The sequence below is a fragment of the Cottoperca gobio genome, chromosome 3, assembly GCF_900634415.1.
Source record: "Cottoperca gobio chromosome 3, fCotGob3.1, whole genome shotgun sequence".
Lineage (NCBI taxonomy): Eukaryota > Metazoa > Chordata > Actinopteri > Perciformes > Bovichtidae > Cottoperca > Cottoperca gobio.
In genome coordinates, this window is record NC_041357.1 from 11,406,558 (window position 1) to 11,419,329 (window position 12,772).

General features: G+C 41.1%; 1 protein-coding gene across 17 annotated transcripts in view; it reads right to left on the reverse strand.

Annotated features, from left to right (window-relative positions):
* Positions 1-1,158: 1,158 nt before the first annotated feature.
* The window catches only part of neo1a (neogenin 1a), a 162,195-nt gene continuing 150,581 nt past the window's right edge, over positions 1,159-12,772 (reverse strand). For 3 of the 17 annotated variants that reach the window (XM_029460985.1, XM_029460967.1, XM_029460916.1), the window contains exons 18-29: positions 10,679-10,817; positions 9,317-9,424; positions 8,771-8,965; positions 7,790-7,822; positions 7,486-7,554; positions 7,081-7,219; positions 6,667-6,911; positions 6,029-6,121; positions 5,500-5,670; positions 4,222-4,509; positions 3,494-3,630; positions 1,159-2,922 (exon numbers count right to left, since the gene is read on the reverse strand). In XM_029460985.1, the coding sequence (XP_029316845.1) occupies positions 2,770-2,922; positions 3,494-3,630; positions 4,222-4,509; positions 5,500-5,670; positions 6,029-6,121; positions 6,667-6,911; positions 7,081-7,219; positions 7,486-7,554; positions 7,790-7,822; positions 8,771-8,965; positions 9,317-9,424; positions 10,679-10,817 (1,770 nt within the window). In that variant the 3' untranslated portion in view covers positions 1,159-2,769. Of the gene's footprint in view, positions 3,053-3,493; positions 3,631-4,221; positions 4,510-5,499; positions 5,671-6,028; positions 6,122-6,666; positions 6,912-7,080; positions 7,220-7,485; positions 7,555-7,789; positions 7,823-8,770; positions 8,966-9,316; positions 9,425-10,678; positions 10,818-12,772 lie in introns of all 17 variants that reach the window. The other 14 variants (XM_029461053.1, XM_029460976.1, XM_029460926.1 and 11 more) reach the window with 13 other exon arrangements.

Sequence of the window (12,772 nt, forward strand, 5' to 3'; positions counted from 1 at the left end):
ACTTTTTCAGTGCTTGTGCACATATATTTGAGTATCTGTAGTATCCACCAACCCACAAATAACACAATCCAGTCAGTTATTTGTAGGCTGCCTCGGTCAGAAAACATGGGATTCAACCAGCCATTAAGTTTTTTCATCCTTCCTGTCACATGCAGAATATATCGCCCAACATCTGAGTATCTCCACCGACAGCTTGAGAACTACTTTTGAGTTGGCTTTTTCGGCAAGAAAATAATGTTTTTTGACGGGCTTGATAGGCCTGATGTCAGGTGTGGCTCAGGAGGTAGCATGGTCAATAATCAGAAGGTCGGCGGTTCGATCCCTGGCCCCTGCAGTATACCTGTAGAAGTGTCCTTGGGCAAGATACTGAAACTCAAATTGCTATGAGAATGAATTTGTGAATGTATCGCTCCTGATGAACATGCGGCACCTTGTATGGTGGCTACACGTAATGTGTGTTTGAATGGGTGAAAGCCGGCTTGTGCTGTAAAGCTCTTTGAATGGTTGCTAAGACAAAAAAAAGAAAAGGCCTATATAAATGCAGTCCATTTACCATCATGTTCGATGAAAAGAAGACGAGCAGAATCATTTACTTTGTTAGTATTCATAATAGTTTGTATACACAATGTATAGGAGCACCAATAAAAAAACATATTTTTTTCCAAACCTTTTTTCAAACATTTTTTTTAAAAAGCCACAGATTTTTTTTCTACAGAAAGCAAAGAAAGCTCTGTACATGAACAAGCAACAACAGAATTCCTCATCATGAGCTGCAAAGTAAACAACTCGGCTGCTCAAATTCATATCATCTCTGAAGCAAAAAAAAACAAAAACATAAAAACAAGACCAGCTGCCTGCTGCTTACCTAGGACACTACGTTACACAAACAGCTTTTGATATTTAAAACACAAGATATGTAAGAAATGTACTTTTCAAAAATTGTGAAAAAGTGCAATACAGGTTCAACTGTTTACAACTCAATAGATTATTTCCCAAATGGAGTCCGGTCCTTTTTCTCCCCCGTTTGTTTTCAATCATTTTTTCCCAAAACTTGTTCCTTGTTTGTATCCATAGTTAAAATCTCTTACAGTTATATTGACATTCATGACGATGCACATTTATGAGAAACATGGTATTCACAAAAGTAGAGCAAATTACTATGATTGCAAATGACAAATTTCTTTGGGTAAGAGGGTAATGAAAAACTACTTTCTTAAATGAACTTTTTTTTTTCCTTTTTACATTGGATTTGTGTATCGAACAAGCTTCTTCTTTTTTCTTCATACAAAAACTACCATGTAAAAAAAAAAGAAATCTGGGAGTCCCATTCAAAAGCCCAACATCTTTGCATCTTATAAGATTTGTAAAAGAACCAGGGCATTTGATGAAAAAAAAACAGCAAACACACGCTGCTGTGGGAAAATGCACACGTGGTTCAGCAGTACGGACGTCTGAAACCAAATATTGGTTTTTTGGAAACGACACACACATTTGACCGAACTTCTGGTATAAAAGATAACTCGTCTGTTGCAGGTGATTGCTTGATTAACTGGGTGCCATGTGAGTTTTTTTTATTATTTTTTTTTTAGCAGAGGTGGGGGTCAGCGCCCTGAGTCCTGACTCCTAGGTACCCCTGACCTGTGAGGAGGTACTGTCGAGTCCCACAGAACTACATAGAAACTGAGTGACGGCACAACTCTGAGCAACATCCGCGGATAGCCGAGACGTCTCGACTGTCCAACATACAAACACGTTGGTAAGGCTTTTAAAACGGAGCTCCCACAACAAACAAAAGACTGAAAAAATCCAAACATGTTAATGTACAAAGGGGGCAACACAATGCCAGAGAAGAATGTACTGTAAAACACATCCGGCTTCTCTCCCCTTTTGATATGAAAACTGAGTTTCAGGACTCACTTGTAATCCCACTTTCATCCCAAATAATAATAATGAAACAATGGGAAACATCAGAAGAATGAGGCAGTTTAAAAAAAAAAAAAAAACACAACATATGTACATGTTTATAAGGATATGTGTGTAAAAAAATAATACAATAACATAGAAAATAACAAAAAGTCATGGCACAATATATGACACAAGGGGATAAAAACAAAATAAAATGACAACGTTTATGAATGTAGGCTTGTAAAGGGGGGGGGGGGGGGGGGGGGGGGGCTGATATCCAATGTTCACTTCACTGAAACGGCCCAGTAGATATACAAAATGCACAAAGAAAACACTAATCAAACAAACACTGTGTGTAGACTGCGCCGCATGAGCACCAACATCAAAACCAGCATATTTTTGGACTTTCTCCTTTTGACTTGACATCGAATCAACCGTTGCCTCATCTTGAGCGAACGTTCGCCATCAAAACACCTACCGTACGTATTTTTGCTGAGGAAAAAATTCATTCACAATCTTCCGGTTGAAAGCGACCAATGTTTTAAAGTTCATTGTCTCTGAGAACGGTTCTTCATAAAAAGATGAAGCGTGTCACTTTGTCTTCCCCCTGATGGCAATCTCCTTCCTGAGACTGAGCAAGGTAAGCTGAAAAAAGTTCCTAAGTTTCAGTCTGGAGTTTGTTTTTTTTCTCTGCAGGGGGACGTAAGAGTTTGTTTTGGGCACAAGAAGCTATTTTGTGTCCACCAGCCTCTGGGCTCCCAAGGTTCATGTTTGGGTGTGTTTATTTGACTTTAGAGTGTGTGTCTTTCTGTGTGTACATGTGTGGATGATAGAGAAAGTGTGTGTGTAGGTGTGTGTGCATGCTCATGGCGCTGTGGTGATGGCATTCAGGTCCTTCATGAGGCCCTCGAGGTGGGCCATCTCCTCGGTCAGCTCGTCGGGCTCGTAGCTCTGAGGGAGAGGAACAGGGTTACTGCGAGGGGCGGGGGAGGGGCAGGGGGCGAGGGAGGCAAGCACCTGGAGGGAGGGAGGGAGGGAGGGAGAAGAGAGGAAAGGAGAGGAGGAGAGGGTCAGTCAGGGATCTTTCACAGAGGATGGGGGAGTCGTATGGGTGGGGTGAGGCGAGCAGTGGGATGGGTCAATGGGACTGAAGCATCATAAACAAAAAAGAGGCAGCAGACAAAAGCAAAAACATCCAAAAGAGAAGCCGATGCCAACAGCCAATCAAGGATGAGGAGAAATAAATAAATGGAAACAAATTAAATCATTCCAGTTATGGGTGGTGTTAAGATCAGTTGTTAGAAGTTAAATGAATTGATCAAAAGGCAGCCGACAACGCCACAAAAAAAAATGGTGAGATTGAAAGATTGGAAAGAATAAAAAGAGAGAAAGAACAAAACACAAAATGTGGTTAAAACCAATGTCCAGTGGAAAGTAACTGTATAATCCAGTGCCCAAAGAAAAAACATGGATTCGGAAGAAATGTGTGATAGGTATAACTTTAAAGACAAGACTATTCACCACAATTAGGCCTAGCAAAAAACAGACTGCATTGCTACAAGCAGCCAGTGTGGGGCGCTATACTCACGCTGTCGACATCCTCCAACATCTTGCTGGTCTCTGGCACGTCAGGGGCGTTGGGCACAGTGACGACCAACGGTGTTCGTGTCCTTCCTAGTGTTCCAATAGAGGCTGTTTTAACAACATGGGGGTGAGTAGGATGCCCTGAATGTGACAAATTTACACGAATACAGTCAGTGAAGACATCAAATGATACTTAATTAAAAAAGTGCTCTCGGCAAGAGTGTTTAAATAAACCTTGAGTCACGTTCTGCTATTTTAGTAAAACTTTTCTTAACTGGACTATATGCGGTCAGATTGCCCTGTGATGTGAATGAGTTTTTGTCTCGCAAAGGTTTTTTTTTTTTTTTTAAACAGATTTGACTTAAAATCAACAATATGTGGATTGTATATAAAATACAGAATGTCACCAGCCTTGTCCGTTAAATCAAGTTTAAGGAAAATGAGGATGAAGTGCATGAAAAGTTGCTTACTGATGCAAGTCATGCATCCGTAGAGATTCCCAATATAATATTTATTTTTAGTATCGTACTATAATACCTAATACTTTTAATAATAATATTTTCATTGGTAGACGATACTTTACATCAAAATATCTGGAACAATAGACAAGTACAAACTAACTGAAGCGAGTGGTGGATGTTATGTAGGTACAAACATGAAAATAGTGATAATGTAATGCAAACAATCGATGAATTGTATTTGTTTGTGTTTGACGCGAGTGTCTCTGCTCACCGGTCTGAGTGAGCAGGGGAGGGCTGGGCAGGGCAGACGACTCGTACGACGGATGGCTGGTGGCTGGGATTGCAGTTACGGCGAAACTCTTGAGTGGGTGGGCGTGGGCATGCGGGTGGGCCGAGCGGAGGGGGGGCAGGTTGCTGGAGTAGCTGGGCTCCTCCTCTGTGGTGGTGGAGCCGTGGTAGCTGCCCTCGGGGTCGGCCAGGATCTCCGAGGGGCAGGACACCTGGGAGGAGGCGGTGGCTGGAGGGAGGGGCTCTGAACTGGGGGTGTTCCTCACCGACTCTGGAGGGGAGCGTTAAGGAGAAACAATGAGCTAAAGGGCTTACAACCTTTACATTCATAGGGATCGCCAACCAGCTTCTTACACATTAAGTAAAATAACTAATGGACCGTATTAGAGATGATTATATCAACTGTTCTAGTATTGGGAAACTTCTAGTATCAATTGTGTTACATGTGAAGTGATTTCTCTCTTTTTTCTTACACTATATGCAAACAAGAGTACAATGTACTCGAGTTGGAATGATAAGTTGATAATTGAATAAATCATTCAACAGGAAATTGTCAACAAATTTCATAATCAATTAAGTCGGTTGGTTTCAGCTTCTAAAATGTAAATATTTGCAAGTTGCAGACTTCTGTGATAGAAAACTAAAAATGTTTGAGCTTTGGCCCAAACAAGCTATTTAAATGCATCAACTTGGGCTCTGGGAAATTGTGATGGGCACTTTTCAGTTGTCTTGTACATTATGTAGACTAAACGATGGAGCGAAAAAATACCCAGCAGATTATTTGATAGAAATGCAGCCCCTATGCACACATGCATATTCATATAATTTATATACAATTAAAAAAAGCAAGCACATCTTAACATTTTTAAAGCTGCAACCAGACAACGGTTCAAATCTACTTTCTGTTTACATGATTAAGCATCAATCAAAAACAATAATCCACATTCTTTGTCAATCCAAGACAGTGGAGCCCTCAGCTGTTCTCATGCACTGAAACTCAACAACCAGACTGCAAAAAGTCTGAATCATTGTCATGTCTGTTAGTTTGGTAAAAGGTGAGGAGAAGAGAGCATATTAACACATTCAGAAGGCAGGGAGGACAGAGAAGAGCAGTTAGTAAAGCTTTGGAAAAATAAAATATTAGACGCAGCAAGATGGCAGCTGCATGTGAATGAATGAGCAAATGATCAATGAATGAATGAATGAGTGCACTGTCCTCCTCTGTATGTCTCCTGCTGTCCAGCAGGTGGCAGTGTCTCACCTGTAGAGTCCACCCTGTCTAGATGGGAGATGGGGGTGGCACATGCGTGCGGGCGTGGGTGCCCGCTGCCCTGGTGGTAGAGGTAGCTGCGTGTCGGCGACGCCAGGCTGCCCATGTGATAATGGTGGTGATGGTTATCAAGGGAATGGATGGGGTGAGCACTAATCACAGCTGTGAATGGAAATGGACATGGATACACACAGAAACACAAACAGGACGAGATGTTTAACCAGCAGTAATAATGATGAATGGCGTGGAAGTATTGCTGGTGAGATACACACACATGCAGTTGTCTGTAATAAACACACTTGAATATTCTCTCTTTCACTCAGAAATATAACAAAAAAGTCAAACATTTTGTGTGACGCGTGACATGAATGTGTTTTCTAGATTAAACTAAATGGACAGGAAATTGGTAATTATTTTAAAAATCATTGAGCTCTAATTAACACATTTTATGCAAACACTTTCTAAATCGACTGCTCACTATCACGCTATCACACACACACACACACACACACACACTTACGCTGAGGCGGCTGTGCATCAAAAGGCATCATCATTTTAGGCCTCATCCCTCGTCGGCCTGCTAGTGTAGACATGCTGTCCTCTGATTCGTGGCCTAAAAAGTATGGTGGAAACCAGCCAATAAGAAAGAGCTGCTATTCTTTTGTTCTTTTATGTGAATGATCCATCTTTAAACCTCAGGATCCTCAATCAATTTTATATAATTGGGTTTTGATTCCTACACACACAGCATTATTTTGCTATGAACTGGTTATATTGAGTGGATTCACTGTGCTGTGAAAGTTGTCGTACTGGCAGTGTGTGCTCGCAGCACTGCGATCATGACAAGTAATGGACATTATGTATGAAAAGCATGAAATGTTTTGCATGATAACCACAGAAAAAAACAGCAAACACAAGTGACTTTGCAAAAACACCATCCCAATCTCTCCAAGACGCCTGCAGTCATCCCCCTGGAATCTGGGTATTAGCACATTTCCAGCCTAAAAAGAAACCCAACTGTTTTCCCCAAAATGTGCTTTCCCGTCTGCCAGCCACTCAAGAAGTTTCCTCAGGATTATTATGCATGTAATTCAAGCAGCAAAGGGGCCATTTCACTTTGATCCTTTCCCATAACATTTAAGTTTCAGCAAGACTGACCACGGTAGGAGTTGCGCCGCTGCTGCAGGTGGGGGTTGTTATCCAGGCTGCTATCAGCCGGCGTGATGTCCTGCGAGGTGCGGGGGATGGGCGTTTCGGTCATGACTGGGTTGGGATCTGGCGACTTGTCCATGGGTTTGAGTTCCAGCCTCTCGTGGTGAATCCATAGATCAGGTGGCTTCAGGTCTTTGGAGTTTCCCTTGTATTTGTGCGAGCCGTTTGAAGACTTTGAGGCAGCCCGCTTTCTGCAGGAGAGAACACAGAGAGGAACGACTCATTTATAGAGAAGCACAAGCAAGAAGGCACACGGGAGGGAGGGGAGCTGAAGTAAACACTGAGTTAGGAGATGTATTTTACAATGAACATGGAGAGCTGAGAAAACAAAAAGAGGACAAGTGTGACTGAGCTTCTTACTTTTTCTGGTGGGACGTGGTGCGCCGTGTGCACAGGAAGGCCCCCACCACCACCACGATGATGGTGAAGGCTCCCACTGAGATGATGATGACGATGACCAGGATGTGACCATCACCGTTTCCTTCCACCCCTGATTTACCTCAAGAGGAGAAACACTGGATTAGACTAGATACATTTATAAATACCTCTTTAAATGACACTGACAGGGGAACACGTCACATCTAACTATAGCAAAAATATGGCCTCAAAATTGTAGATTTCTAAATACACCGTCAAGACAAGAGAACATTGACTCATTTTAAACTTCCTGGACACAAGCACACCACAATTTTAGTTGCTGTAGTGTTTCACAGCATGATAGCTGAGCAGGAATGGTAAAGAAGGCAGGGGAGAGGAAAATCTTACCAATTGCAGTTCCAGGGTCTTGTGGATGCTGGTTGCCTGAAGGGCCCGGCTTCAATGGAAGATTTGAGGCTGATTCAAAATGGGAAAAAAGTGTTTTTATGGCCTCTTCTACTGTCACATTTATGCCTCTGTCTAAAGTTTATGAGATGTATTAGAATCTAAAAATGTCTACAGGCACAAATAGATTTTGCCGGTCATGCAGCCCAAGTTTTCATCAACCCAGAAGACGGTAATCTCTAGAAGGAGAGAGATACACGAGGTGCAGAGTCAGCAGTGGAAGATAAAGTGTGGAGGGGGAGTTTACCTTGGTCATTAGCCATTTTGTCAGAGGACTCAGCTTAACAGGCCAAAGGAGAGCAGAGAGGGAGAGAAAATAAAAATAAAAAAACAGGTTAGCTGAAAAGAGCAGCGTGGGAGACAGAAAGAAAGCAAGAGATGGGAGTTGTGAGGGGGAGGAAAGAGGCACAAACTAGAAGAATGAGAACCCAACAGCAAGAGTGTACTACAGACACAGCCGAGATAGCATTATGAGCAAAGCATCCAAGTAAAGAAGATTAGAAGAAGTATCCTACACACAGTACAATACCCTATGAGTAAACATGTCCTTAAAAAGGATGTAACCCTGTCAGAAACATTCAGGTAAAAACAAAATAAGGTCAGTCATTTGGTCATCCCCCAACCAATCAACAAGGCTTGGGAAACATCCCTGTGCCCGCTCTCAAGAGACTTTCTCACAACAACTTCACTGGGAGAATGTGTCTAAAGTGTTAAGCCAGGACATCATCCGGCAAGGCGCTGCTTTGGCCATTAACATACCCGCGAGCACACATTCCTGGTGGATTACTTTGTAATGTGAATGTGTGAATCCTCTTGACAAAAGATCAAACAAAATAGTTACGGCCGGAGATGTAGGATTATGTCTCAGAGTGTTACAAACTGCCATGTTTTGGTATCTGATACAAACCCTTAAACGCATGAATCTGTCTCCTGCATTGTTTACGGCCGGAATCACAACTAATGAAGCTTTTATGGCATGCATGACGTTTCAGAAAAACAATAGCGAGCAAAATTAGCATTCCTTTGGAGTCGTGTTTCTGGCAACCTGACTAATGTGAATCCAATATTCATTATCTCTCCTTTCAGTTCTTCTGGGAGTTCCACCAACTCCTGAGGAAAACACACAGCTCTTGAAGTGCTTGCTGGGACTATAAGGGTGGATGCAATTTCATTTTACCACTAGTCCTTTTTCATGTTCCCATCTTATCTTTTTTCCCCCCAAACTTACTCTTTGGAGTGCGGAAATGTACGGCCTCAGACATGGGGCCCATGCCTTTTGAGTTTCGGGCCTGGATCTTGAAGTAGTAAGTGGTATCCAGCGTCAGCTCCTGGATCTGGTGGGTCAGGCGGTTGCCCACCACTGGTTCAATGACCCAGTCGTGGACCTCAGCGTTTACATCTGTACTGTAGTAGATGATGTAGCCTACAACAGGGAGGGTCAGAAAGAGAGAGAGACAAATCCGTCGATATTCAGTGGCTTCAATGCTGAGCAAAGCCATCTACTATGTTTTTCCGCTATTTCTTCCAAGTCAAACTGCACAATTAGAGTCATGTATCACACTCTACTTTTGATAAATGATTCCAAACTGACCACTCCTGCATAAAAAGGCTGAAAAGAAAAAGTAAAATACATTTTCTTTGGACATTTTACGCACATAATCAATACTAATAAAGTATTAAAGAGAACAAATCAGTCATGTGTCATGTCAAACAGTCATTTTCTGTCCAAAATCACACCAGATATGTAACACACAAGAGAAACGTGGAGACTCACCAGTGATCTTTCCATTGGCCTCAGAGGGAGGCTGCCAGTTGACGATTATGGTGCGTGGTTTGTTCTCTTTGCTCACCACAGTCACGTCTTTCGGAGAGGAGCTGGGAACTGTGGGGTGATGGAGATGGGTCAATTGTTGTTCAGATAAAAGTTTAAGATGGCAAAGGTTTTGTGTAGTTCTGACTTCAACAACATGGTGCTCTCACTAGTGACTTGCTACAAGATTTGGATGTGTAGTGTGTAGTTTAGCACATGTTATCTGGATTCTGTGTGTGCATTTAATGTGTCTATGTGACTTTTGTGTTGTGTATATCATGTAAGTGCTCCCTCCAAACTGACGACATAAAGTTTATGACGTTTTGTTTACGCATGTGTGTTTATAGATAAAATCTACTTGCACACTTGTGAAAGAAACCCCTGGCTGGGCAGGAATACAAACGGACTCTTCTCCCCGTCTCCTAATAAAAACAACTAAATGTTCTTCTTTTTTTTAAATCCCAATCAATTACGCATACAAAGATGAAGTTTCAAAGAAAATTAGTTTTGGTTTTTAATGTCCGGTTTATTGTCAGGCAACTTTTAGCTCAGCAGTTACAACTTACAATGAAGTATGGACACTGACACTTTAGTATCTGCAGCATTAGGTACGAAACAATCTCATTCAAATCCTCGGGGGATTTCATATGGTCATTACAGAATGGCCAATGGATTTCAAAGTACTACGAGTCATTTTAACAACGATACAGTCAATGTTTGGGACATAGTAATCACGGTCATCCCTCAGATGTTTTACCAAGCAAAAGGCTGCATGAAGTTTAACAGTAATGGAATAACGAATAAAAAAGAGTCAGGTCTCGGTTTTCTCCTCAGGCTGAGACGCCTGGCCAAGGTCCTGCAAATCAAGAGAAAATGTGAATAATTTGTGTTAACACAAAACTGTATTTTTATTATAATTATTATTATTATTATTATTATTATTATTATTATTATTATTATTATTATTAATAATTCTTGATTGGTCCAATTGCGTATTTCGCGTGGAAGCAGGGTTAGTCCAACAGCAGAGCAGTGCTGAAATTATATTTGCCAATTACCAAATTTGCTGAATGTTTCCTCAATTTCACTTGCAGTTAGAGTGAAATCTACTGATAAATACCTTCCTTATCATTTCGATTATACTATACTGTGCAGTGACAGTTCGATTTTCCACAGGTCTCTCCTCTCCTTCCATGTGGTCTGCAAAAAGTGAAATGTTACTGCCAGCCAGCCAGGGGCTCGTAACACTGGAGCCTGTCTTTTGTGATTCTGTACATTTTGTGTGTTTCTGCACAATATGCTGTGTGCGCATGTTTTTGCTCCTACTGGTCTCAAAGGTGGTTCCCTGTGCAGTCATGCTCCACGTGCTGGTGCGGCGCCCTTTGGTCACCATGACGGAGAACTCGTACAGTGTGTTCGGCTTCAGACCCACCACCATGTGGTTCAGGCTAGTGGTGTTGGCCATCTGGGAGAGACAGGCAAACACACAAAAACACACAATAAACACACAATAAACAAGAATTCTGTTTGTTCGATGGCAGATTTCATTATGATGTCTCCAGAGATTAGAAAGTATATACATCAGCCGGTATAGACATATTTTTTTACACATTAACGATTATTATTTAATCAATAAGTCTGCTGATTAATATTTAAGTTGATAAAATGTAAGAAAATTGTGAAAAATACCGAAAATCTTAATGTCTCGCTTTCTGTGATTAAAACTTCAAAACACAAACATATAAAGTTCACTATCAGATAAGGAAAAAAAGAAACAAATCCTCATAATCAATGTCTGACAATTGTTCTTGAACATATTTTTTTTTTTTTATGATTATTCAATAATCCAAACTTTTAAATGAATGGTCAACACAATCACTACTCTGAATGTTGTGGAGCGCTCAGAGTACATTACACACACTGGCCACTGAGTGGAACCAGAAGCTTTTACATTTAGTGATGCTCAGTCATGTTTGGTGTGAAATATGATGCCACACAAAGACATGAGTGGCAATTGTGAATAAACAGTAAAACCAAATACTGCAGATTAGTGTAATGAATAGTTACAAAATTCAAAACCCGAGGGGTATATTTAACATTTATATGGCATTACAAACTTTTAATTACTCAGCAAGTTAAAACAATCTTGAGTTATGTAACCAGTCATCTTGATATTTGTTGGCCCGAGCTGAAAGGCTTGCTCTGGTTTTCCGGTCTCTAACAGCCCTATCTATAACATTGCGTGCTATGACAAAAGTGCAGTTCTCCGGCGGGGGCTGTCAAACAGAGGGCAGTGGGATAGGAAAAGAAAATGTTCTTAAGAAACATGCTGCCAGTTTGAGAGCAGTCGTCTCTTCAATAATGAACAAGCTTGTCTGGCTAGACTCGCTCTCAGAGTAGAGAGGACATGATGAACAGCTGCATTAAGGTGAAGGCTTCACTGTTGGTTAGACTGGGCTCAAGATATACTTGCACAAGTACAACATGTAGTTTTCAGAGTGAAGAATCCACTGATGAATAAAATACACCAGAATAGACTTGTTAGTATATTGAATTTGGTTAATGGGACAGAAACATAATGAGCCTGTGGAACTCTTTAATTACTGTCACAGCGAGAGAATCGGACCAATTTGAGAAAGAAAAGGCAGCAAGGGTTGACTGCTGAGTCTGTGTGCGTGCGTGTGTGTGTCTTCTGAGTTGGCTGAATGGAGAATGCATGCATGTCTGATCTACAGAATCTTTTTCTAGTTCTCAGTTTGTCTCATCCTTGAGTAATTTATCAGTAAACGTGTAGGCCTTTATCAAAGCTCTGCTCAGTCACAGGTGTACATACATGCATTTTTTTCATGCACGCGTCGTAGGGCTGGGCGATATGGCCAAAATCTACTATCCCGATATAGATCATTTCATATCCCGCAAGCAGTTTGACGACAAGTTTGATTGTTAATTGCATTTTTCACTATTTTCTCACATTTTACAGACTAAACAATAAATCAATTAATGAAGAATACAATAGTTATAACAAACTACTCAAAGAGTACGAAGAATGAAATCAGATCACGGTTGCTCATGGCATGATGGAAAAAGGCCAATTATCAAAACAACACAAGTTAGTTCTGCTGCACTGTAAACAGATACACCGGTTGCTCCACTGTCCAATAAAAAAAATGCCAAAAAAAACAGTCCGGAGTGAAAACAACAACAACAACAACAACAACAACAACTCCTCTGCTGCTCTATTTCTGAAGAAGTAGCAGCTCAACAAACTCTGCTGTGGTATTAAACCACACTAACTGTAACCACTGCTACCATGGATGTTGCCAAATCAACCAGGACAGAAGGAATATAACTTTAATATTTAATGAACATAATCCTTAGTTGCATCCCTGCTACTGTAGAGTGACTAAAAGAAAGCTTTAA